Genomic DNA, 26,878 nt, shown 5'->3' on the forward strand with positions numbered 1-26,878 from the left:
TGAGCACAAGGAGCCTTGGTTTATGAGGCTCAACCTAGGGGAAGAAGTGCCGGTTTTCATCCACGGAGACACGATTGTCAGTGACTACAACCAAATCATTGATTATATAGAGACCAACTTTATCGGAGGTATGGCTGGCATTATTCAAAACACTTACTCATGACTATATAAAGATACCTTGCTTGTTACTGTACCAGCTCTTTGGTATGCATTGATTTTTTCTCTCTCTCACACACACACACACACACACACACACACACACACACACACACAGAGACATCTGTTATCTTCTATTCACACACACACACACACACACACACACACACACACATATATATATATTAGTTCCAATAAGTAAAAAAAAAGTTTGTTTTGTAAAAAAATAAAATAAAGGTGACACTTTATTTTAAGGACCAGTTCACAGTATTAACTAGTTGCTTATTAGCATGCATATTATTAGAATATTAGCATTTTATTAGTTCTCATAAAGCACATATTAATGCCTTTTTCTGCATGACCATATTTTAGATTCTTTAATCCTACCTCATACATAAACTTAGCAACTACCTTACTAATTATTTATAAGCAGCAAATTAAAAGTTTGTTCAGGGAAAACTCTTAATAGTGAATATGTGTTCCCTATTCTAAAGTGTTCCCTAAAAAATAATTAGTGCTCAGTGGCAAATTTGTACCAAGAATATGACAGAAAAAACAAACAAACTACTTTAAGAAAAAAAACTATTTCTTCTCTAACTAAATTCATGTGAAAACTTGTGGAATATACTTTTGGAAATTCTACAATCCCAAATTGAGCGATTATTATCATTTGTTCCTTAGAACTGCTTTTAATAGCAGAGTTCAGTCAATTGTGCACTCTTCTTCTTCTTGGCCTTTCTGTATGACGGTGTTCATTAAAAAAAAAAAAACATACATCATAATTATGTATGCTTAAACAGTTATATTACTATAAACTTTTTTTTTTAAAATTTGAAAATAATTGCAGTATTATAATCAATAAAAATTCCCAATGAGGAAATACATTACAGCAACTCCATGGTGACAATACTCACATTTTCTAAATCTACTGTAAAACTATGTTAGATCTTTATCATCTTTCTTTTTTATGTTTCAAATCAAGTGCAATTATATGTTGACATATCAAGGGTTATTATTGTAAAATCGAAACTATTTCAGCTAGTTGCCAAGGCAACATTCCTCATTTTAATTTAGTTTAACTTGATGTACTAAAATAACTTAAACTGAAATAAAAAGTAATAAAAACTATATAGACCTACTGTACATATGAAAAACAAAAACTACTAAAAATGACAAAAACAACAAAATTACTAAAATTTAAAATAGAAATAATAAAAACTATTCAGAATATTAATAAAAACTCTAATAGTATTTCAATCATACTAAAATAACACAGTCAACATCATGCCATAGAGTGTTAAAGATAACTGCATTTGTTTCGTCCATAGCACTGTGTAAGCAATACAAATGCTAAATCACAATCAGTGTAGTGTACTCTATTTTCTCTCACACGGCTGCATGGCTGTGTGTCACTTTGAATGTCTTCACAGTTTGAGTGTGGGGGTGTTTTCACTGAAACTCGTCTCTGATCCAAGATCACTCACTCATTTAAGTGATTAGAGCTCAGCTGAGCATGATCACTCAATCTCAATTAAAGAGATCGAAGCAGACATTTCTGGAATATATTTTACATTTTAGAGTGTCCAGATGCAAATTTATCAGTAATATAGTAATATATCTGATGCATCAATTTGATATGAAACTCTGAGCACTATTAAGACTATTTTTTCAATGTAAGATTTTCAGATTTTGATTTTGAAACTTGTTTAAAGTTAAAGGAAATTGTTTAAAAATTAAGTTTAATTGAGTCTGTATATTAAATGAGGCCAAAGTAAATGAAAAAAAAATCTATATTTAGTGTTAGAAGCTGCATTGCAAATGCTTAAATAAAGCGTAATTCATTCAGATAACTTGTAAAAAAATTTGCTATTTCCTTGTGTTGTGAATGGTGTTAATAAGTTTATGTTCTTAAGAACAAATTGCGAAAATGCTTGTTCACATGTGTTATGCTATTGACCAACTTAATTTACAATCGCCATCCACAGCTTTAATTTATATTTTATAAACAGGAATGGTAGAGTGGACAAGGAAGATTTTCATGATGTTTGTGCCTTGGTGGTGTGCCAGGGTAACAGAGAGATTTTTGATCCTGTATTTATCGGATGAATTGATCATGGAGAGCTACAGGTCAGCATGCTGGAAGTGCAGAGCATTGTAAAATGGGATACCCCTTTGTACCATCCTCTATCTGTCCCACACTATGGGCATATTTTTTTACCAGATATGACAGCTTTTTCACTGTTGTTGACACCAAATGTTTGACTAAATCTAACTTCAGTCTATAGATTGGTCACCAAGAGACAAAGACAGATAAACAGAGAAGAAGACCATAATATCTTATAAAGCTGCTGTTAACATTTCCATTCATCTTAACCGTATAAAGCCAGACATATGAAATTAAATATGAAATATGTGTATGTGTATGTGTTTTTCTTGAGTACTACATCAGGCTTTTATGGCTCATATAGTTTGAAATAGTGAGTGTATGGAGCTCATACTTAAGGTGGAACAAGTTGCTGATATTTATATATATATATATATAATTTTATGGCCAATATCAGTTGTCACTCTATATCTCCCAATAATATGTCTTAGTAAGATATTTAAATTCCTAGTTTTATGATTAAAGCTCTGTACTTTAAATTGCGGGGGGAAATCATATAATGCAATGCAATACATTGATGACTGAGAGATGAACAAATAAACATACATAAAAAACTTGAAGTATCATATTTGATATTCACATTTTAACATAATTTTTGTATGGATAATCAAGTTAACCTAAATTTTGTCAGTCCAGTGAGTGTTCATCTAAAATATAACTTACAATGTTAAGGTTTTTCTAAGGTTTACTTTATAAAAATCAGTGAAGATTTCACAGAAGATATGATTTAAAGGTGGATGTTTTTAGATTGGTACTTGATGGCCTTTTACTTGCTAAAAAAAAAAAAAATAAAAAACACAACACAAAATATATATAATAAAAACATTTTTCAGCAAAAAATTTTTGATAATGTTAATAATTTAGAGGCCTTAGAAATTAGCATAACACGATACAGTAGGCTTTACAGGGTTAATATAAGTAGCTTGTGATTTAAATATTGCTTGCACACAACAAAAAAAAAAAACACTTTTCAGTTTCTTGTGTTTTGGCTAAATTCATATTTTTGGGTTGTGTATGAAAGGTCAATCATTGGCCAATTTGAAAATAAGGAAGCAAGCAGGTTAATTATGACCACATCAGAAAAGTCATGGCTGTATTTATGTATATTCAAAAATCTTTTTTTTCTTTCAGACACAGTAGCCCAGCTGATTCCAGATGAAGGAACTCCCATGTATGCAAGGGTACAGCAGTACCGTGAGCTGCTGGATGGGCTGCCTATGGACGCTTACACACATGGATGCATCCTGCACCCTGAACTCACAATCGACTCCATGATCCCAAAGTATGCCACTGCTGAAATACGTAGTAAGTGATGCTCAATTCAGTGCACCATTAATTCCTATTAAAGAACATTTTTCTTTGTGAAATGCACAGAAAGCAAAGCATCTGACTCTTTGCAAAATGTGCTTAGTCTGGGAATCCCTTTATTTCTCAGAATTTAAGTTTTGAAGCAAATTGCTGTCTCAAATGTTGGCAAAATGCTCTAATGCCGGCCTGTTTATACAGAGTTCATCGAAAGTGGATATACATTACAACGCAAATAAAGCCAAAGAGCTGATCCAGCCAAAGAATTGCAGCAAAATAAATTATGTCACTGAAACCCAGCTTAATTGCAAATAAATCTATTTTATAGTTCTCGACTCAGAGGGAGTTTTTATGATACCCGTTGTTTATCTCAGTTACTGCTTTGCTTTTATGTGTAAAGTCTTATTAAATTCCTTAATTAGTTGTCAGGAACCTTAAAAATTTGCAGAAAACAGTGCCAGTCCACAATGTGCTGTCTGACAATGTTAACTATAAATAACTCATCAGGAAGGAACTCCTACAAAACCTGGATAATTTTCGGTTTTGGGGGTTTACAATGTAAATATGTGACCAGATGAAAGCTCTTTTACTGAACTAGACAATTCGGTCTGATTTCTGTCAGGACATTTGGCCAATGCAGCATCTGAACTGATGAAGCTGGACCATGAGGAACCCCAACTGACAGAACCATACCTCTCCAAGCAGAAAAAGCTCATGGTAAGTCAGCAGTTTCATTGCATACATGATGTGTATCACAGGTTGGATACTGTAGCATATATTTTGTCTTAGCGGAAATATGAGATTAAACTGCAGTCTTATCTTAAATATGAAAATGAAATAATAGATTGTCTTGAATACTTCTTTTTTATTTTGTAGGCGAAGATCTTGGACCATGACAATGTGAACTACCTGAAAAAAATTCTTGGTGAGTTGGCAATGGTACTAGACCAAGTAGAGGCAGAGCTGGAAAAAAGAAAACTGGAATATCAAGGTAAGTTTTCTGTTCATTTAACATTTAACTATTAAAATAATTAATATATGTGACCATTTAGTCACTGAAGTAAAGTTGTGATGAACCCAAGTGCAGTTTATTAAACATAAAGTGAAATCCAAAATACAAAGAAAGACTTGACTTGACATGAGGGCTTTAAATACCAAACAAAACAAGTCACAAACCAACCAATGGGGACATGACACATGCAACCAAGGAACCAATCACAAACCAGAACAAAATCCACAAGACCAGATAATAAACCAATGAAAGCATGACGCAAGGACAACATTTCAGAATCACATGACAGGAACATGAAACATAGCTAAATATCAAAATAAAACCCAAAGTGACAATATTAAAATACTAATAAAATAAACTTATTTTTGGTTATTTTAGTTTAACAAAAAAACAAAGGAAAATATAATCATAATAAAATAAAATAATCTTATTTGATAAATATATTTAATTTCTTTTTACCAAAAACTGTATAAAAGAAAATAATATAATTAATAAATATAATAACCTTATTTAATAATCTTATTTTATATTGTTTTATTAATAAAATAAGGTGAAATAAAATAAATGTAAAATAAAGTAGTTTTATTTTGTTTCATTTTATTATTAAAATAAAAAATTTTTTCTTTTTTAAAACATTATCTTTGATTAAATTTTGTGAATACTGCATTATTTTTATAGGTGCATTTTGTCATGTAATTCCTGTAAGTCATAAGAATTCACATTTGTTAGCCTGTATTTTTTTTTCACATTATGAATATCAGCTATGATACAGTGTTATTTTAGCATTTTAGAGTTGTAGTTTTTATTAATATTTTGAATTCTTGTTAATTTTATATTTTCATTTCTTAATTTGAATTTTAGGTGAAGTTTTAGTAATTTTGATGTTTTTGTCATTTTATTAGTTTTTTAATGTCTGTACAGTTTTTTTTAATAATTTTTATTTAAATTCTAGTTATTTTAGTTAATTAACTACATGAAAATGATAAATGTTGCTTTTGCAAATATAGCTGAAATCAAAACAAGTTTGTTTGTTTGTTTTTTTACATATTTTGTTTCCAGTTTAAGTTTATTTTAAGTAAATATATATATATATATATATATATATATATATATATATATATATATTTTTTTTTTTTTTTGGTAGTTAAAAACCACAATTGTTTAGTTTTAGTTAACTATACTAACCCTGCTTTGAGAATGACTGTTTTTGATCTTGCTTCTTAAAGAATATCTAAAAGTTGTATCTCCGTTCTACACAGGTCAAAAGTGTGAATTATGGCTTTGTGGACCTACTTTTACACTAGCTGATATTTGTCTCGGAGCCACATTGCACAGGCTCAAGTTCTTGGGACTCTCAAAGAAATACTGGGAGGACGGGAGCCGGCCGAACCTGCAGTCGTTTTTTGAGCGGGTGCAGAAGCGCTACGCTTTCCGTAAGGTGTTGGGGGACATCCACACGACCCTGCTCTCTGCAGTTCTACCCAATGCATTCCGAATGGTAAAAAAGAAGCCACCATCCTTCTTTGGCGCGTCCTTCTTAATGGGCTCTCTAGGGGGGATGGGCTATTTTGCCTATTGGTTTTTAAAAAAGAAATACATGTAGTGAATGTGCTCTTGTAGTGTTTTGTGTCTGTGTATCTGTGTGACGTTTGAACTTTTCGGTAACACTGTTTTACGAGAGCAGGAAAAACAAGACAATATACAGAGATTAACACTATTACTTACTTTGGTGAATAATTAAATAAATATATAATGAGAACATTCCAAAACTAGGAATTCTTCTTAACAGCACCTTCTCTGGTAATGAATGCCTTCATGAGTTTTTTTTTTTTTTTTTTTTTTTTTTTTTTTAAGATTTACTGGTTTATTTTATTCATTTTAGGCTTGCATACAGCATTACTATGTTCTGTTGTTCTGTCCAGATTATAAACACTGCACATTCTGCCATTTAGGACACCTGTAGGTAAGGTCAGTTATATGGTACAGCACAACGGCCGAGCCAACTTAGAGCCCAAAATAATGTTTATTAATCTACCGTGAATTCTTAAGCATTCATATTTTGTATTATCAGCAATTGATGGGTTTCCAAACACTTTACATTTCTAATTTTAAGAAACGCAGAATTATCAAACCATTCTGAAAAACTTCTCAGTATCTAATGATTCACTTTTTAGTGCAGATCACTGCTGAAACATTGTTCATTAGCAACACATCGCTGTTAGCATGACAATTTTCTGGTCTGAAACTATTTGCTGAGAAGAATCAGTGATTGCAAACATTTTACAGGCCTAAATCTTCCGAATATTACATTTTACCAAGAATGCAAAAACCAAAAACACTTAAGAGAACAGAATGTTCCTCATTAAGACTGCCAATCTGAGCATTTTCTTTCCTATTTAATTGTATTTTTTCTTTTTGTTTCATCACTAGCAAAGTCCTCAAAAGTCTGAGTCACTTGATGAGTGAAGTTCTTGAAATGGAGGTGGTTTAGAAATGTGAATGTCAAGTTCCAGTTCTGAGCGTAAAAGATAATGTGACACTTAATATGAATGCAAACACACCTTGAAAAACTAGACTTATAATAAAAATCAAATGATCATTTAAACTAGTATATTCATTTTAAGCACTCCACTGTTTAATTTATTGGGTTTATAACCAAAGAAAATGACAGGTTTTTCTTTCTTTGTAAGTTTTCCAGTAATGTTCACTTGTACATTAAACTCAACTTGACTTAGAATAAACTGTGAGAGACCATTAAATGTTTGCCATGCAGTAAACACAAGAATATACCTGAATTATATACACTGTATGAGAGTTCTATACCACCTCACACACAAGCCATATACAACTGTGAAGATGCATTAATACTCTGATTTAATTTTATGTACTGCTGTTAGTTATTTTCAATACTATAACTACAACAAATGTACAGTGTATGTCTGAGATTAATATCTCGGCACGTTGATTCTCACACAGAAATTTACTTAATCTGGAATGTTTGTTAGAAATTGCGATAAGTGGTGATCCCTTCTCTGAAACGGAATGACTGGAAGTTAACTTAATACATGAGAAATATATTGATGTCTGGTCATTCACAATAGATTTTTTTTTATTTTGTAATTTTTATTTTTATATTTTTAAAATATGCATTTATTTACAATGCTTTCTAAGATGTTTGTTCACAAGCCTTAATTTGTTCAGTTGCCATTGATTTCAATAAATGAAAATGCTTACGTTAACCTCTTTGTATGGTCTGTGTGCAGCACGAGCTGTAGATGATAGTCTAATTTTTTTAAATATTTTTTAAAATAAGAAATACATTTCTAATGCTTTTCACAATGCGCTTAACCCCAGGTTACCGCCATTCTAACACAACACTCTTGTTGTGTTCTGGTCTTATTGTGTTTTGGTCATTTTAACCCAGAGAGGATATTTTTATACTCAAAAATGCTAGTTAACGTTATCGCATTGGACAAAATCTCGCTGACTTTGCACACAATGGGTAAAACAACTCCTAACCAAAAATGTGAATGTGATTTGTTACATTATCAGGTGTTCCTGGTTTAAAAAAAAAAAAAAAAAAAAAACCTGGCTACAAAATATCGCTTGTATATCTTTCATTATGTTATGTTATAACCAAATATTGGATTCAATCTTTTAATCAACTTGTTTTCTTTCAAATTGTACAGGATTTATATTTCTTTTTGGAATGGGATGATCACAGGCCTCAATAATCTGACCTTATGCACCTCAATTTTTTGGAGTGAACAGTGCCAAAATTATCCACAAAAAAATGCTTTTGTTTTTACTCAAAAACTGAGAAGAATAAGCTCAGATCAATGAGTCTTATGATCAGTCAGTTCTAAAAAGAAATACAAAACCTGTTCTAATTCAAACAAAACAAGTGGACAAAAAAGATTAAATCCAAGATTGCATTCCTATTAAGCATAAAATCAAACATCTGTTCTTGCTTTTCTGGCTGGATGGCTGATTTGAATAAAAAAAAAAACATTTGCAGATTTTAAAAAGTTTATTGGTTCTATTAACATTGCATTCAGAAAAAGAAAAAATAAACCATGTACTTTATGATTTGTTTAACCCATAAATACAATTATTTAACTAAGACAATGTTCATAAAGAAAACAAAGCATATAAAACCAAAGTCCTCCTATTGAAATCCAGTGTCCGTCTTTCTATAACTCAGATTTCTCCCTCTAATTTGGTCCCCTCTAGTCTCAGGTCCGCATCATTCCTGCCCAAGGTGAAAAGGCTGACGATAGCAAGCAGAGCAGCCAGCATCATCCCCGCACATCCTGCAAACATGTGTCTGGTGCCACTGCCAGCCTCACCCGCACCAGCCCCAGACACCTCCCCGTGAAGAGCCAGCAGCCCCAGACAAGCCAGGAGGTGAAGAGGCAAACGAAACCAGGCCAGCACGGCGGCTCTGCGCTCCATGGGAACCACTCGGCCTTGGAGAAAACTCACCGCTGGGAAATAAAGCCCACAGGCTAGTTCGAGCAGAAGGAAGGCGAGGAGAGATTCCCTCGGCCGGGGCTGACCCGGCACAGTGGAGAATGTCAGCATGAAGAAGGAGAAGAAAGCTAGCAGAACAGCTAGGCAGAGCAGGTGACCAGGTTGGAGTCGATACGGAGCCGACGTGGCCAGCCGGAAAAGTGTGGAACCAGCCATGCTGGCCGCCATCAGACAGGAAAACACGATTCCTAATGGTGGGCCATGTGGGTCCAGTACAGGAGTCCAAAGAAATACAAAAATATAGAGCACGCTTTCAAAAAGAGCCTGAACGCCACCTAAAAGCATAACACGGCGATCCGACAGCAAGCAGCGCAGCCCGTCCAGACAGCTTCGCCAAAAACGGGCCCATTTTGACATTTGCAACTTGGGGGCGTTTGGAGGGTTGAGAAGGGGGCCATTTTTGTCTCCACTGGCACCCTCTTGTCTATCCTCCTGACCCCATTCAGACAGCACAAACCAGGCGCAAGCAGCAAGGCTAGGGATCGCCAAGAGAAACGGAGCAACCGGCCCCAACCCAAGCCATTCGGCAAACAAGTTTGCCACCAGCCCGGCACCAACTGCCAGTCCGTGATTCCAATTTGCGACTTTACCGAAGGTAACAGGAATCCACTCTTTGGGAAAATCATGGACGTCAACGTGACTGTGCACATACCAGGCCTCAAACACGGTGGTTAGCAAAGAGGTGGACAGGCCTCCTAAAACACGTCCTAGTATAAGCATAAAATAGTCTTGCGACAGCTTGGTAATGCAGCAGACAGAATAAGTCAGGCAGAAGAGGAGACACGTCTGTCTCCGCCCCAGAAACTGCGGTAGCCATCCGGCCACTGGAGCAAATAGCACGCAAGAAGCGAGACCGCATACGTACAGGATAGCAATCTGAGACTCCAGGAAGTTATAATGTCGGTAGAGTTTATAAAGGTAAGGTCCCTGCAGCCAGTCTGCCCAGAGGGCCAGGAAATACGCCTTCAGAAAGAGCTTCTGGAACCGACGGAATGCCGGATTGGCCACTGCTGTCTGTGTGGCCTGGGGCGAGTTGAGTCGGCGGGCTGTGATCTCTAAAGTCACGCACAGTCCCGTCAAGACTATAAATGCAAGGTATGCTGTCACAAACATGATGGACAAAAGGTGACCGAAGAAGTCCCAATTCTTAAATCAGCATCCTCATACAGCTCCTGGTCCAGAGAAACTCATCTGCAAGATGGTTAAAAAACAAAGTATGAGAAATGGTGTTGTGAGTGCATAACAGGAAATAAATGTTATTCAAATGTTAAGAAGAATTGTTTTCTACCAAAAAATGTCTTACCAAAAGTTACATTCTTCATCATGTGGCATCCAAAAAATATTAACTGAAGTATGAGCCAAACTGAGAAATCATCATGACAGACTGACAGGATGAGCTCTGAAATAAGCCACATAATCATTATCAATACACAGAAACAGACCAATAACACACACACACACTATACATACATACATATATACATACACACACACACACACACACACACATATACATACACACACATATACATACACACACATATACATACACACACACACACACACACACACACACACACATATATATATATACACACACATATACATACATATATATATATATATATATATATATATATATATATATATTATGCTATTAAAAACAATAATGCAAATTCAACTGGACTTGTTGACTAAGATTTAAACATCCATAACTCTTGGGTTAAGCGCTTTAAATACACATACCTTAGTCTTAACATTCTCCTTAAGGGTCTGAGAAGTCTCCGCTGAGTTTGGAGGATAAATTTAATTTTCTATGCCATGATTTCAGATAATTTTGCAGTATAAACGTCTTCAATATTCGCCTACCTACTCTACAACATTCGTGTGTGTTTCCGGGTTATTCAAACGTAATGACGCAAAGCACACGAAGGACGCCTGTGCTTAGCTTATGAATATTAATTACGTATGCCAGAACATTTATATCATGCACGGTTTAAAAAAGTTATTTTGACAAAACATCAAAAAAGGTGAGAAAATATTGTATATTTTGTGTATTTAGGGCACGTATATGCTAGCAATAAAATTAGCTTAAGCAAGAATTTGAAACATGCTGGACATGTCGTCCACCGTCAAACACAATAATTTGAGATAAATGACATTGTGGAGCAAATAATGACGTTTCAAAAATAACTAAATTAATTAATTAAATGTCAGAATAGCATGTGTATAGGCATACACGTTTGGACATTGTTAGTTGACACATTTAACCAGTGGAAGAGTGAAAAATGTGTTTTTAGAGAAACAAAAGAACCCAGCATTGATTACACAAACATAAATGAAACGTAAGCATGACTAACGTTACATTTATATTCATAGATTTTGTCTTCGCCATATTTTGATTTTTTTTTTACTGCGCTACCGAAGGTTTCCACACGATGTCACTATAACACCGTTTACTATGTAACGCGCTGCTTTGAATAATCATGTCTCTCAGATGAACTCAAGTGCGTCAGTGTTGTACAACATCAGGAACATATCCTAAAAATGCGTTTTTACAGTATAAGAATTAAAACTAATTTAATTTAGTAATCTGCCTACATGCATGAGTTCAGTTTAGTAGTCTATGTTTTGCCAGTGTCCTGAATTAAAGTGGATTAACTGAGTCTGTTTGACAACCAAGACGTGACTGACAGTTTCAGACCAGTTACAATTATTTCTGCATCACTCTGAAAAGCTCCTGATATAAAGTCTTGTGAGGAAAGGCATGACAGTCGACATGGTTTGTCTAATTAGTTTATCTTTAGAAATGCATTGGTGTTGCAATGTATCATATATTATTTTTCATTATTACTGTTGTCGGCAAGCAATATATATACACCACAGGTCAAAAGTTTGGAATAATTAAGTTGTTCTTGTGTGTGCATTTGAAAAATGTTTGTTGCTCACCAAGGTGCATTTATTTAATCAAAACCACAGTCAAAATATATATAAACATGTTAGTTTAGCCGTTTTAAATTGCAATAATATTTCACATTTATTACTTTTTTACTCTATTTCCTCCAGTCTCGGTGAGCTGCAGATTTTAATATAATTTTATACATAAAAAAAAGCCATACATCAGAATAGATAATCTTGTATTTATATTGGTTCTACAGAAGAAATACATTTACAAAATATACATTACCATATGATTAAATATCATTAATTTACCAGCCATAATAATAATAGACTCAGCTGATCAAATCAACCACATGGCAACCTTTTTGACATGCTCTGTGATCTTGGTAAAGGCTGTAATGATACTGTGCTGGTGCCAGAAGTTCAGGGACTCTTTCTCACGACACACACAATGGTTACAAGGCACCGGACGCCCCGTCTCAGTCAAACACACCTCTGTTTCTGAACAGGCAGTTAGATCAGTGGAAATGTGCAATACTTACAGTAAGAAAACAACAGAAAACTACAAAACATAATATGGGAAGGGGAGAGTGCTGGTTTTGTATTCCTAGATTCAGATGTAGCCTATTAATAAACGAGAATGTGTGGAAATATACTTTGACATACTGTATTCAGCTTGACAATGATAAAAAAACGAACAGATATGACAGATTTATCCATTTTCAAAAGTGAAATGACATTTAAAATCAGTTTCTTTTCATTTTCAAAGAACTTAAATGGTAAATAGAGTTGTTGTAGGATACAGTAAATCTTGTGTAATTAAATGTTGCACACTAACACAGCTGACAGAATTTTCTTGTCTCAAACTGAAGTTTTAATGTGATGTAACTGTATAAGTGATATCTATGGCTTATGCACATGGTATTTCTGTCCCTTTCTCAAACACATAGGCACATTCACTCATACAAATGGCTTTAAATGGTCCCTAAAATTACCTTTCTATTGTATACATGATGTACTTGACTAAAGACTGTGTACTTCAGTGTGCAGGCAGTACAGAGGAATGACCCGTTTTAAGTCTTCAAAAGTTCTGTGTAAGCTTATTTATGATGATATGACTGGTGCAACTTTCCCTCGGATAAATATAATCAACAATGCTCTCAAGGCGAGCTGAACAGAAGGGCAAAGCATGTATGAAAATGATCCGTGAAAGCTTAAATGGAGATATAGTCTTGTTTAGAGCTTGCTGAGAGCCATCTGTTCATTGCGTTTCTCATTAGCACACATAATAACAAAAGGTTCCTATGGGAACATGCTCCACATATCTTCTTCTAAATGAGCAGTCTTTCTCTTAACCAGGAAAGGTGTTCTCTGATTGGCCAGGCATGGCCTTTGGTTGAGTTCCAGCTGCAGCGACTGATAGCTCAGGGATCGATACGGAAGGCCAGCAGCTTGTCGGAGTGAAGGGTGTTGAGGGTGCGCAGGTCTGGCAGGCGCAGGAGCAGTTTGGGAAAAAGAGAGTTGTCATCAGGTCGGCGACGGGTGACTAAGGTGCGCAGTGCTCGGATGAGTCCTTCCTGTAACTGCTCCACAGCTGCTGTATCCAAAATGCCAGAGCAATCTGTGGAAAAAATGAACAACATTTTGTTATCAAAAAAAAAAAAAAAGTGTAAAAAAATATTATAAATTATAAAGATCATGAATAAAAAAAAAAAAACAAACAAAAAAAAAATTTATATACATAATTTTTTTTGTACTTTTTTCTTTTTTTACACATTTTTTAAAAATAATTTGATAACTGTTGTTAACTCCCAAAATAAATATCCACTTTTCATATTGTACATCATAATTTTGTGATGGCTAAATTCACTTATAGCATTTAAAATGATTCATTTTAGTTTTTGGTGATTGATTGATTGATTGATTGATTGAGTTTTTAGTGTTTTATGTTTGACTTAAAATAATTTTAGTATCTTATTTGTAAATGTATTTAATTTAGTATTTTTGGTCTCAGTGTTTTCTTCTTCATCATACAGAGAAAGTCAGTGTTGTTTTGGGCCCCAATGACTGTCATTGTATGGATAAAAACTGTTGAAATATTCTCCAAAATATCTTCTTCTGTTACTTGCAGAAGACAGATTTTTGTACTGACATCAAATTTGTGTTTAAACAGAGTTCTATTTGAGTTTTAAATTGATATCAACCATTTCTCTGTGATTTATCAGTTATCTGCTAGAACATAAAAAAAATATTCAGTTTATCAGCCTCTGTCAGAATTTTAATATTGCACTAATGAGCATCCCTAGTTTAAATCATTAGCTAAATTTTAGGGAATTATTAACATCTCTAACACTTAGCATGAGCAATAATAATAGTGATGCACACCTTAGCAAATAGCACTAATTGATCTGATTCCTGTGTTGCTCTCACCTGCAGAAACCAGCACCACAGCCATAAAGAGAGCCATCTCATCTGACTCCAGGCCCAGAGAGCTCAGCTTGGAACTGAACTCAAACATGGCATTCAACAAGGAGCCCATGCCCAGACCCCTAAGGGTGACCAGCGGGTACGTCTGCCCATTCAGGAAAGTAACTGTTCTATCCTTATGGTTGAACAGTGAGCAAAACCTCACCATAAGCACCTGCAAACAGACAGCAAGATCAGATGGAGGCAAAAACAAATTGACCCAGGTGAAGATCACTCTCAAAATACTTTTGCCTTTTGTAGGTTGATGTCCCTAAGGGTGTTAACACTTTGACACTATCTACACATTGCTGTGTTTGTTTTGAGTGATCTGACATGTAGAACTTTGGCTTAACCAGTGAGTTAGAGTTAGGCTGATTGGGAAATGTTTGGTTAAGTGCTGCTAGTGGCCTAGAAATGACACACTTCACCTTTAATAGTACAGAAAGGGAAGTAAATGCCAGGAGAAATTCGAGGGTTATGTAAATAGTACCTGGAAAGTGCCTGCTTTTAGCAACATGACTTGATCATGCTGGCAAAGCTCCTGGAAGCCTGGAATGCCCTTCGCGAACTCGACCACTTCACGTACAGCCGGTGTGAAGCACTGTGAGAAAGTCTCCCACACCTGCTGACTGGAGACGCCAGGTGCTGACACAGGGCATGCGTTCAGTGGACAGGCCTATGTGAGAGACGGTACATCAAAGAAATTGCTTAATAAGTTATCGTTATCATATATTATTACCAAATATTGTATTCAGTCTTTTTGTCAACTTGTTTTCTGTCAGTTCGCACAGGTTTTGTATTTCTTTTACTGGATATTGCCAAAATTTTCCACAAATAACAATTTTTTTTTTACCTGTGCTAACTGACAGAAAACAAGTTGACAAAAAGATTGAATCCAAGATTTGGTGATAATATTGTACAATGAGAAATTTATAAGCAATTTTTAAAAGGACGGTCCAATTTTGGCAGGGAACACCAAATAATGTAAAGACTTTTCAGCACAGCACAAGAGTTCATTTACTGATCTATTCCTCTTATGAAAAACTTGTAAAAACAAAGGTTCCCTAAACAACCTTTAATTGAAGAGTTCTTAAAAGAACTATTATTTTCTTAATTTAAAAACACTGTAATAATCTACCAAACCTTCCTCCACTATAAAGAAACTTTTGTACAATACAAAGTTTCCATGGATGTTAAAGGTGCTTTATGAAACTGATGAAATGCTAATAAAAAAATAAATATTTTTAAGAGTGTATATATATCTTGAAACATTCCTCACCAGCACTTTGGAGCCAGCAGCCAACTTAAACGGACACGAGGCCTGGCTTTGGGACTCGCCAGCCACATAGATGTTGTAATCAGCATGAGTAGGTTGTGAGGGCGGGCTGACGCTAGACTGGGAGTGATTTTGGCTGAATGAAGGAGCGTAGCTGTATCGATTATTGTCCACCAATGAGACCGGGCATTTGCTGTTGCTGGAAGCTACTGGGCAACGAGGTGGGGCCGTGAAGCTTTCATGAGTAGTTGCGTGAAACCCCACGAGAGAGTTCACGTGAGGATAGTTGCTGTCCTGAGAAGGGCTGTTTTGAAAGGTGTTCGATCCACTGCTGGTGTTCATGTTGCCTGCACGCTTACTCAGGTGCTCCTGTGTGTTTGTGAAGATGTCCTGGTAGGCTCGGGATAAGGCCTCTTTGGATTGGTTCTCACTGGGGCTGGGAGGAGGTTCGCATGGTGGGGAGGTTTCCATGCCCATGGTGGACGATTCGTTGAGGCTATTCATGTAGCTCTGCATCTCGTCCAAAAGTCGCTGTTTCTCTCGTTTTGGGATGCGGCCGAAACGCACAGCTAGGGGACAGAGAGAAAAACAGTTGGTTGACAACATGAACAAGACAACATGAAGTCAAAATTTGCTTTCTTAATAAATGTATTTGTTATTATTATTGTCTGCTTTATTTGCACATGTTATTCTAAAGGCAAAATATTTGTAATGTTTAATTTTTTTTAAATTCAAAATGCAGTAATTTTTTTAGGTTAGTTAAGTTAAAAGGATAGTTCACCCACAACTTAAGTCATTCATTGTTCTCACACCATCATGTCATTCTAAAGCTGTATGATTTTTACTTTCCTGAAACACAGAATTGAAAAGAATTGTTTTTGTCCATACAGTAAAGGTCAGAGGGATTCAAAAGAATACTGAACACCATGCTTTTTCTTCATATGGACAAAAACTCTGAGAATTTTTTTGAAGTATCTTCTTTTATATTTCACAGAAGAAAATAAGTCAGGGTGAGTAATTAATGATAGAATTTTCATTTGTGGGTGAAATATCTCTTTAAACGCATGGATGCATGTGAATTTTCATTTCAAAATTTAATTTCAGACAAAATGTTGCATGAAGACAATTCCTCAAAAGCATTAGTCTATGTTAAAAACGAAAATTCCTCACTGATGAAAAGATCCTGCCTCATCAGTAATCAAAATGTCCCATTGTCCCATTTCTTTTATAATAAAGCACATGGCAGCATCAGAAATAACCTAGTGTGACAAAATAAATGAAATATTGTCTGAAAATAGCTTTGGAAGTGAAACAACAAAACACAACAACAAAAATAGCACAGCTAATGTGTAGGAGACAACTTTGGTAGTTATGGTGTAAAATACTGATGATCATTAAATGTGTTAGTGTTGTTTTGGATGCTTTCGCATCTTTTACAAGGCCCTCACTTTTTTCTCCACCACCACCCCCTCCTCTAAGTAAATCTGTCAGCTGTTGAATCTAAAAATAGCACCAGTGCTACCATATGTTCCCCCCAACTCTTCATCTCTCTCTCCGTCACTACCTCCCCTTCCTCTCTTCATCCCTATGCTACTCTCACTGCTCTCTGAAGCCGTAAGCAGGGCAGTGGGTCAAGCAGAACGTGAGGACAATACCACGGTAATTGGGAGAGAAACTAATGACTGTGGTAAGGAGAGAAGAGAAGAGAAGAGAAGAGAAGAGAAGAGAAGAGAAGAGAAGAGAAGAGAAGAGAAGAGAAGAGAAGAGAAGAGAAGAGAAGAGAAGAGAAGAGAAGAGAAGAGAAGAGAAGAGAAGAGAAGAGAGAATGTATGTCATTTGGCAGATTGAGGCGGCAGCAGACAAAAGGTTTTATGGTACATGGGTTTACAAGATGAGAGCAGAAGGAAGGCAAAGGGTGGAGATGTTCCATATATCATATATGTCTCACAACACCTGCATCTGAGAAAATGAGATAAGCCAACGGAGAGATACATTTTTTCGCTTTTCTGTAACTAACATGCAATGGTTGCATGCGTTACCCTGCAGGATGATAAATAGTTTGCATTGCAAAGTCCACAACTGACTTGCCATTTACCAATCAGGGTTGTGTGCTATTCAAAACCGAACTGAAAATGCCTTTTAAATTGAAATTCAGTTCCTGAATTTCAGCTCCATCTTTATTGCTTAGCAAACAGGATCCATAATTGGACTAAGAATTTGAATTTAAGGAAGCAGAATGAAAATTCATTCTAAACAGATACAGCTGTAATTTTTAACTAGAAAAGCAAAATAAACTTTGAATGTTGGTCTGACACTGCCTTATTTTGTCAAAAAGAAAAAAAAGAAAAAAAAAGACGTTTTTAAGAGTTAAAAAAGAAGTTGTATGTTTATACATTGAAATTACGTGAATTCCCAATACTGTCATTCCAATTCAATTTTCTGAATTTCAGCTCAGTTTTAATTAGTGTAGCGAACAGGATACAGAATTGCACTTCAATTTTGAATGCAATTGAAATTAAATTAAAAAGACGTTCATATTACATATTTTTCACTAGAAGAGCAGACTTAAAACTTTGAATGTTGGTTTAACAAAAGTTTGTTTATTAGGTTTGTTTTAACAAAGTTTAACTTTGCCAGTGTTGAGTTTATTTCAATTGCAATTCAGTAAATTCCTCTTCCTGTCATTTCAATTAAAATTCCAATTCAACTTCCGGTGGGGTGTGGCCAATTCAAATTACAAAATATCAATTCTCAATTTCACTTTAACCTGATGAACCAGAATTCAAGTCAAATTCTCAGTATTAATCTGATATCAAGAGTGCTTCATCCTGTGCAAACAATGTGACACACATAGCCCCAGAGCACTGCACTGATTACTAGTCTATCAAAGGGCAAGTTCATAGCGGAAGTGAAACCATGCCTCCCCATCGTGTCAAACCAAACATCTGTTTGTATTTGTAAATCAGGGCGTCTACTTTATTGTGGTATTTGAGGCAGTTACATGAGGTTTTCCTGTTTGTGCAAGAGAACCCATCAGAAAAACAGGTTTCTAGGTTGTGGGCCCTAACAATTTCAGGAACCAGGGTTAAAATGACTGTTTACCTCCTCCACTTTGTACCCAATAGACTCATTTCTGTTAGTACCCTTTTAGAACAACATCCAGTACAATCTGCTATCATAGCCAACCTAACTTTCATGCACATCTGCTGGCAACGCCATGTTAAATGATGCTGAGAACCTGACAGAAGTCTTAAATAGGTCACAGAGTACAAGTGTTAGTTTATTTTGCTCAATTTCCTCAAAACTTCGCCGGACAAGATTTATTGTTAATTACAGTGTTATTTAGGGTTAAATCGCCGCCAGAGGCAATCGGATGAGGCATTGTTCTTCTGAAGAGAGGCTTTTTCTGCATCCCTTGCTTAATTTTTGCTGCAGTACAACATTAATTGCTGAGGATGTTATAAGGGCACAAGCGTGGTAATCAAGTCACCCGCGTTCCAATTTCTCAAAATAATTTTTGTATTTGCTGCAGTTTTCCAGATGACAGATAGCTTCAGGGACTGCGTGACTCCATCCCTCATAAATCATTGTCTCTAGAAGGGATTGGGAGGCAGAGCTTAGGGAACGTATGAGGGGGAAGGGTAAACCGATGGAGAGAAAGAGGCGAGAAAAAGAAGGGACCACCAAGGGCAAGCGAGAGACATTAATGAGCGCACAGCCAAACTAAAAGAAACTTGCTCTCATAAAAGATACTAGTGGTGCAAGGCTAAAAGAGGAAAGTAGGTTGAGGGGGCGGGTGTGGTGCTTGGCCTGAAGAATGCTATGAAAATACGACTTTTCACATGTCAGTGCCCTGATAACCTCCTAAAATTCTCACCATCACGGGACATGCCAACAGACAGGCATTTTTTGAAGCGGCAGTGTTGGCAGCGGTTGCGGTTCATGCGCATTATCATGCAGTTCTCGTTCTTCACGCACATCTTGTAGTTAATGTTCTGCTGAATGCTGCGGCGGAAAAAGCCCTGCAAATAATGAAAGACAATATGATAAACCACGATGATATGACAGAAAAGTATCATGCATGTTTGTTTTATCAGAGGCTTGTTCTCTCTTACCTTGCAGCCTTCACATGCATGGACACCATAGTGGAACCCTGATGCGATATCTCCACATACTTTACAAAGGAGCACCATGCCTCCAGTCTCTGCGCAGATAAAGATAGAAACAGAGAGAGAATGGGGTCAGGACGTACAAGAACACATGTCCTTAATATTGGGGACTCATTATTCCTTTGTGAAAGAAGATGCTGACTTTGTGTATTGCAGGTACTAAAAAGGGAACCCACTTACTGGTAAACGTGCCAGTGAATCCACAAGGCCTTTTACCGGCGATAGGATGGGAGTAGCTGTGCGGGTTTGAACCTGCAGTAGAGTTGCTGTAGATTTCAGGGAACTGAAATACCAGTTTTGGAGAGGGTGGCGTTCCCACACTTCCTTGCTGCTTGAGGGCCCCAATCTCAGTGAAGGTGAAATCCTCTGGGGAAGAGGGCTGGGAGTGAGAAGACGGAGACTGGGTTTGATAGCCACTAGAGGGGCTTCCTGGGCTTGGACTGGCACTGCCATTGCTACCAGCATAGAGTATCACACCCCCTGTAAAAATACAAAAGTATATGAAGCCTTTGACAGGGAAAAACATAAAAATGGTACTTTATTTTGTTAGTTAATTTCATTTCGATTACATATATTGTGTACTGTACGTTATTAATTAACTTAAACTGTTAATGTTGCATTTTTGTAAGTCTTTAAACCGCCTTAAGTCACGTTAAATCCCTAGACAAATGTTAGTTTGGGTTAGTTAGGGTTCATGTCATGTGTCCCAGTTCAGTTTGTTGAACTGGCTTATTTGCAAATTAAATCTAATTTGCATTGGAACTAAACAGTGCGCTAAATTTAATTTACCTAGACTGATAGCCTTTTTGCATATCTTGATAAAACGTTATTTATTTAAACCAGCATGTGAGATTGTTTATTTGCTGATAACTGTCATGCTATCAAGTCATAATTCCAATATATTTCCAGTATTCATTATTTCCTATTTGACTATTAGAGTAACATCCTTGTCGTTATATCATCAAGTTTACAACAAATGCCCGTACTATCAGTTTATTAATCAGTTCTCTGGTTTTCATGAACGTTTTGAAAAGTGACGTTTGTTAGGTACTATGTTTTTCTGGATCAACATCCTTGTTGGTCCTGGAACAAAGAGCTAAGTTCACAGGAAATGTCAGTTTTAGGTTTACAACCAGGATCAGGTGTTTCTACACCCTTGTTATTCAGCTTTCATTTCCCTCTGATATTAGGAATGAATTATGGTTAGGGTTAGGTTTAAGGGTAGGGATAAGGTTTGGTTTAATAGCCACACGTTACTTTAAATGAAAGCATCGGCTTGTTTTAGTTCCATTCCTCCGCAGGTTTCTCTTTATCTCCCTCTGGGTTTCTGCATCCTCTCCGGTCATGCGCTCAGGATGAGCTGAGACACGGTCTCACGTGTTCGCGAGCTCTCCCGCCTCTCTTCTCCAATAATAGCCCTGGCATAGTGCCCCAGCCAAACTACACAACACCTGACCGCCGCCTCACATGGATTCCTGACACCGTTCTTACCCAAACCAAATCCGCAGTCTCGTGTAAACAGCTGCAACAATCGCGAGTCGCGAGCATCAAACGCATACACAGGGGGCGCGCGCCGGAGGTTGCCTTGTGGGCTTTGCGATGATGTTACGGTTCCCACGCAGATGCGTTTCCTTTGAGAGGGGGGCAACGAGGAGTCACGTTTTGGTAGAATGTGCACCGTGGCTTTCAGTAGGCTATGACTTTTCAAACAACCCGAGGACACAGTCGGTTTAGATCTGGACCAAAAGAATGCGATTTAAAGCCGCAGTGTCCAAAACGTTTCGAGAATCACTTGCACCATGCTTCAACAACAAAACAAAGCAGTAGCTTCAAAAAACAAAAAAAACAAATAAAAAATAATAATTTAAGTAAAATGGTTCTTGCTTGTGGAAACAATTTGACCGTGCAGTTTTCACACTATTAAAAATATTTGAAGCTGGTGGTTGCTTACTGTCAAGCGTCGATGTCTCTATATGTTCTGAATCATTTCAGCAACATCTAAAATCTCAATTTTGTCACCTTCAAAAATATTCGGTCACAAAAAAAAAAAAACAACAACAACAAAAAAAAACACCTGTGTCTCCAACATTCTGCATGATTTGAGGTATCATTAATATTAATATGCAACATTTAGGGGGAAAATAAGGTATAAAGGTGTACCTTTTCAAAGGGTACCATCGCAGTGACAGCTTTTGTACCCTTTTCAGAGAGCGTAGTACGAGTTATATGGCAACCATTGTATCTCAGCACGAGGATGAGTAAATGATGCCCTAGCAAACACCACATTTAGTCAACCTCATGTCATTGCAAGTACACATGAGTATCTTTCTTGTGTGGAGCACAAAAGGACTTATCTAACACAATGTCCAAGCTGCTTTAATGAAAGTATGAGTAAATGATAACAAATGTTTTTTTTAGGTGACTTATCATTGTATCTCAGCACGAGGATGAGTAAATGATAACAAATGTTTTTTTTAGGTGACGTATTCCTTTAATACTGTGAAGTGCTTATGAGCAATGACATAGGCTAAATATTTCCTTAATACTGTCCTTCAGTGTGTGTTTTGTAACTTGGAACCCTTCTGTGGTAAACAAGTTCAAACTACCAGCAAATATCTGCCTTACTCCTTTGCATGTGTTTTCACATGCTGCACATGGTATTTATTTAGCTCAAGTGTTTTTGAGATCCCGTCACTGGCACGTGCAGTTTGACTTTTCGTTGACATACAGTACTGCAGCGTATTTACAGCCTTGTGGTGAGCCCTTTACCTGAGGTGTTACTCAGCCCTGCCCAGCTTACAAACCTCACCCATATACACAGAAATACTCACACAGAAGTAAAAGAGAGAAATGACATTATGGCTAACAGGACATGCCCTTTATTAAATCAAAGCATAGTATCTGGGGCGCAGCTGTTTTTAGCACCAGATTCACATGATTGCAAACCAGTCTAAGGCTTAAATTAGATACTAATCTAAAATAGGTAGGTGTGATATTATTTTGTCTTTGTCCTGCCAGTTTGTAATATGAGAGACAATACAGCAAAGATAATACCGTTTCTATAAGCTAAATGAGGAGCCGTGCACGTTTTCGCAAGTCGGTATAAATGAAGGTCAGTGGAAACACCAGCTGTAATTGCCAAATCAGCAGGCTTCTTTGTGAGCTTAGGCAACCCATGCAAACAGTAATCTGCTAGTGAGCAAAGGCAGGCGTAGAAACGTGAGGACTTTGCAGGGACAATTATTCCCTCCCCCCTGGTCTCAAACACTGGCATGGTCTCCCTTCCTCCCTCTCTCGAGGAAAATAGCTGAAACATTTGCTTACTAGAGGTGCTCACTTATCTAGGAATATTAATGGGTTATACAGATAGAACTGCCATTCTAAAGTGGGTCAGAATCACAAACAATTTAATTTAATTTAAATACAATAATATATTAATTTATAATTATTAAATAATTATAATTTAAATACATTTTTATTTAATTGAAAAAAATTCTCTTAAATTCAAGTATTGGGTATAGAAAACAAGGTTTTGTACCACTTAATACAAAATAAATGTTTTCCATAATGTTTAATATTTTAACAATTTGTTTCGGCTTTAGTAGTGTTGTCTACAGTAATGCTTAGCATTTTCCACACACTGTAAAAAAAAACATATATTGAGGTCCTAGGCCTAAAAATATCTCTAAAAGCAAACCTCAAAAGTACATTTGGATAGGTTATTTTGTAGAATGCAGAATGTTCTCATACTGTCATGAAGCTGTTTATGCAAACTACTAAGTAAAAAGTTGCATGAGGCGGGAAAACGTGAGGAGGCGCTACACTGACTTCATGAAATCGCTGACCCACTGACCAACCTCCCCCTTTCAATCTGCATCAAAACATAGAATCACTGAAAGAAGCAGTGAGGGCGGAGGCGTGGAACTCATGCGCCGCACGCGGCTGAATGAGCGCATGCACGTGAGGACTAATGTGGGCGCGCTGGGGATGCGTTCAGTGGGAAAATACTTCCACCAGTAAAGCTAAAAGCCTCGCGCCTCTCTTATAATCGAAAAGCGCTATACAATAGAGCTAGCGGCTATATAGAATGGAGGAGGGGTGGGGGTGTGAGTTGATGGTCCGTTACCCTGAATAAATCGCTTCTGGAACTTCTCATTCACCTCATATAAACTCACTGGCGTTAACAGAGTATTGATTAAATGTATGATGTGTATTTAAAACCATTGGAACGTGTTTTTCACGAATAATGAAAATAAAGGGGACCATATAATAAATAGTCAATAGTCACAGTTTCACGGTTTTCTAAAGCATCTGAAGTCAGTAGGTTAGTAAACCAAACCATACTTGCCATAGTTTTGCATAAGAGATGAAGAAAAAAATAAAACTAGAGTACATGCTCTAGTCCTTTTGAAGATGATTTTGATTCTATTTCATCTGATCTAAACCTTAAAATGACAATGTAACCTGATGTAGTTTGGTCAATTTGGGTAATATTTTTGACTTTTTAAAACTGATATTGTTGCATCCCTAGAACTCCATGTGAGCTAGATCTAAAGTCACATGTTTGAGATGATGTAGTGTGTTTACTTGTTAAACATTACAGAAAATCTGCTTCCTTGTTTCCTGTTGTCTACCACTTAAAGGTCATGTGTTTGAATGTTATTATTTCCCTGTCTTTAACGACTTTATGCAGCATGTTATTGTGCCTCATATTTGTTTTACATACGTCCAAGGCTTTCTGAGTTGATAGGGTGCACCAGCCACGAGACAATGTTTCCATCACCTGTTCCGGAACGTGACTGCAGCTTTTGTAAATGAATCAGCCATCAATTAACCTTGAAGTGGACTTGGTTGACTGAGCCAGCATTTAATTGGCCCTTGGCTAACCTTTGTAATGAACCACTACCCAAATCAGCTTAACCGATTAACCTTCTTGGATGAAGGCTAGTGCAAACTTGAGTAAAGTTAAATTATTACAAACTTCATGAAATAAATGAAAAACTAATGCAACTTTAGTGCATTAGTACCCATGTTCCTCAAGAGCGCACCAACTTTCCCTTAGTGTTGGTAGGACAGTGAACAATGTCTCTTGAGTGTATTGCTTTCCATTTTCATTACAGTTGCATGAAGTTTGTTTTGAATATCTCATGTGATTAATGACCATACTCTACTTTACACTAGTAAAGTGTGCTGATATGGCAGAGCCAAGTTTGACTTATCTCTAGCTTGGACCATTTAAATACACGTGAGTTTGTTTTCATGGCTAGTAGCAGGAAGTTGTTAGTGTACACGCGTGGTTTCCATGAAAGCAATCACACAGGGATAATGACAGCAGCTACTCTAAGTATGATCATGTTTATCACCATCATTTATGTGCTTCACACATTGGACTAGACTGATACTATATTTAGATGTACTTTGTAATCTTTATGCTGCACTGATGATGAGTCTGCCCAGCGCAATCATCAAAGCATGCCAATACTTTCATGACACATGCTTAGATCATAACTGCAAACCAGTGTGTATCGTGTAATTCAGTGCAACACAGTAAAATGTCTTTTTTTATGAGTAAATTTCATATGCAACTTGCAGCTTTAAGAATGAACATGCCTGGAATATATTAAAGTTTTAGAACCATAAGCATCTAAATACAGTTTAATTAAAAAACATAAAACTCTGCACATAAATGTACTTAATTTTGATCTCAGCATTTGTATGAAACGCACAGTGATTATGAGTATTATTCCATTTATTAAGAAGTGGAACAATATCACCGGTACCACTGCCACCAATAAAAAATATTAATAATAATAGTAATCATAATAATATGAAACCAGCCCCAAACTCCAAAGCTTATAGAATAAGCATGTCTAATATCCTCAGGTTTTACAGTATTATCTGTTAATTAAATAGTGCATTTAACCACCATCTAATCAGAAAACACAAATTTATACAACCTATAAATGCACTGAATTATAAGTTCAGCATTTACATGAAATGCCAGTTTGATTACAATAAACATGATTAGTTATATGTATATTTTGGGGTATTAAGCACAATCACTTGGACTATTTATATGAATAATAATATTAATAATAATGCACTATATCAGCAATAATAATGCATTATTAAAAATAAAAATTGTAAGTAAATCAATAATAGTAATAATAATAATAATAATAATAATAATAAATGTATTACTTACCAGGACTGCTGTCCATCCTTGATACGTTCAAGATCCTCTGTCTTCAGAATTATTATCTTCAAGAAAGTGTGTGTCAGTATGTTAAAGTCTGGTGAAAACAGGTTTAAAAGTCACGAAAAGCCTGTGCATACAGTGAGCAGTCCAAAGAAGGCAGGCAGTATCTCGCGCACAGAGCATTTGGCAGCGGAGCCAAACAGTCGGTAAAAAATACAGTTGGTCACAGGTGTGCAGATGCTCCTTCCGCGCGCGGCTACCTGTACTCTGCTCTTGATCTAGTATGAAGGACGCATTAGGTATGCTGGGTGATGATGTCTCGCGTCTGCCCGTTCATTGCCATCAGCATCTCTGTGGGACTGTCAAACTCCACTTTCACTCCTAGACACGCACACGCCCTTCCACACCCACATCAATCACGTTTTCAGGTGACTGGCAAATGTGACTGGATTTAGGGGAGCCGTCAACCTCTGTTGTTCTCTTTGGCGGGGATTTATATCACTCTAACGTGCCCCATGATCTCATAGCTTTCCCTTTCCTCTTGATCCAAGCGTGCATTTTCATTGGCGGGTGTGTAAGCGCAGAGCTGAGCTGGATGCGCTTATTCGAGCGCGCTACGTGCTAGTAAAGCCACGCAGCATGTGCCCTCTGCATGTGCCGTGGAAAGCGCTGTCCTACTGACACACATTTTATGTTA

The 26,878-nt window shown here is 36.5% G+C and overlaps 3 protein-coding genes across 3 annotated transcripts in view; 1 reads left to right on the forward strand and 2 right to left on the reverse strand.

The window, feature by feature from the left end:
- The window catches only part of LOC109052519 (ganglioside-induced differentiation-associated protein 1-like 1), an 11,143-nt gene extending 3,270 nt beyond the window's left edge, over positions 1–7,873 (forward strand). The window contains exons 2-6 of the mRNA XM_042713535.1: positions 1–128; positions 3,452–3,625; positions 4,248–4,342; positions 4,502–4,616; positions 5,897–7,873. The exon at positions 1–128 is cut by the window's left edge and continues 65 nt beyond it. Coding sequence (XP_042569469.1) covers positions 1–128; positions 3,452–3,625; positions 4,248–4,342; positions 4,502–4,616; positions 5,897–6,240 — 856 coding nt within the window. The 3' untranslated portion in view covers positions 6,241–7,873. The remainder of the gene's footprint in view (positions 129–3,451; positions 3,626–4,247; positions 4,343–4,501; positions 4,617–5,896) is intronic.
- A 779-nt stretch (positions 7,874–8,652) lies between these two features.
- Positions 8,653–11,097, reverse strand: LOC109052508 (molybdate-anion transporter-like). The gene is made up of 3 exons (XM_019069934.2): positions 10,917–11,097; positions 10,474–10,569; positions 8,653–10,361 (listed from the first exon to the last, which is right to left on the reverse strand). The coding sequence occupies exon 3, from the start codon at positions 10,281–10,283 to the stop codon at positions 8,838–8,840; it is 1,446 nt and encodes a 481-aa protein (XP_018925479.1). The 5' UTR covers positions 10,284–10,361; positions 10,474–10,569; positions 10,917–11,097; the 3' UTR covers positions 8,653–8,837.
- A 1,197-nt stretch (positions 11,098–12,294) lies between these two features.
- Positions 12,295–26,878, reverse strand: LOC109052518 (nuclear receptor subfamily 1 group D member 1-like). The gene is made up of 8 exons (XM_042713536.1): positions 26,188–26,878; positions 20,163–20,462; positions 19,929–20,017; positions 19,691–19,835; positions 15,817–16,382; positions 15,028–15,213; positions 14,502–14,712; positions 12,295–13,692 (listed from the first exon to the last, which is right to left on the reverse strand). The coding sequence occupies exons 1-8, from the start codon at positions 26,201–26,203 to the stop codon at positions 13,496–13,498; spliced, it is 1,710 nt and encodes a 569-aa protein (XP_042569470.1). The 5' UTR covers positions 26,204–26,878; the 3' UTR covers positions 12,295–13,495.

This window comes from Cyprinus carpio, chromosome A23, assembly GCF_018340385.1.
Source record: "Cyprinus carpio isolate SPL01 chromosome A23, ASM1834038v1, whole genome shotgun sequence".
Taxonomy (NCBI): domain Eukaryota; kingdom Metazoa; phylum Chordata; class Actinopteri; order Cypriniformes; family Cyprinidae; genus Cyprinus; species Cyprinus carpio.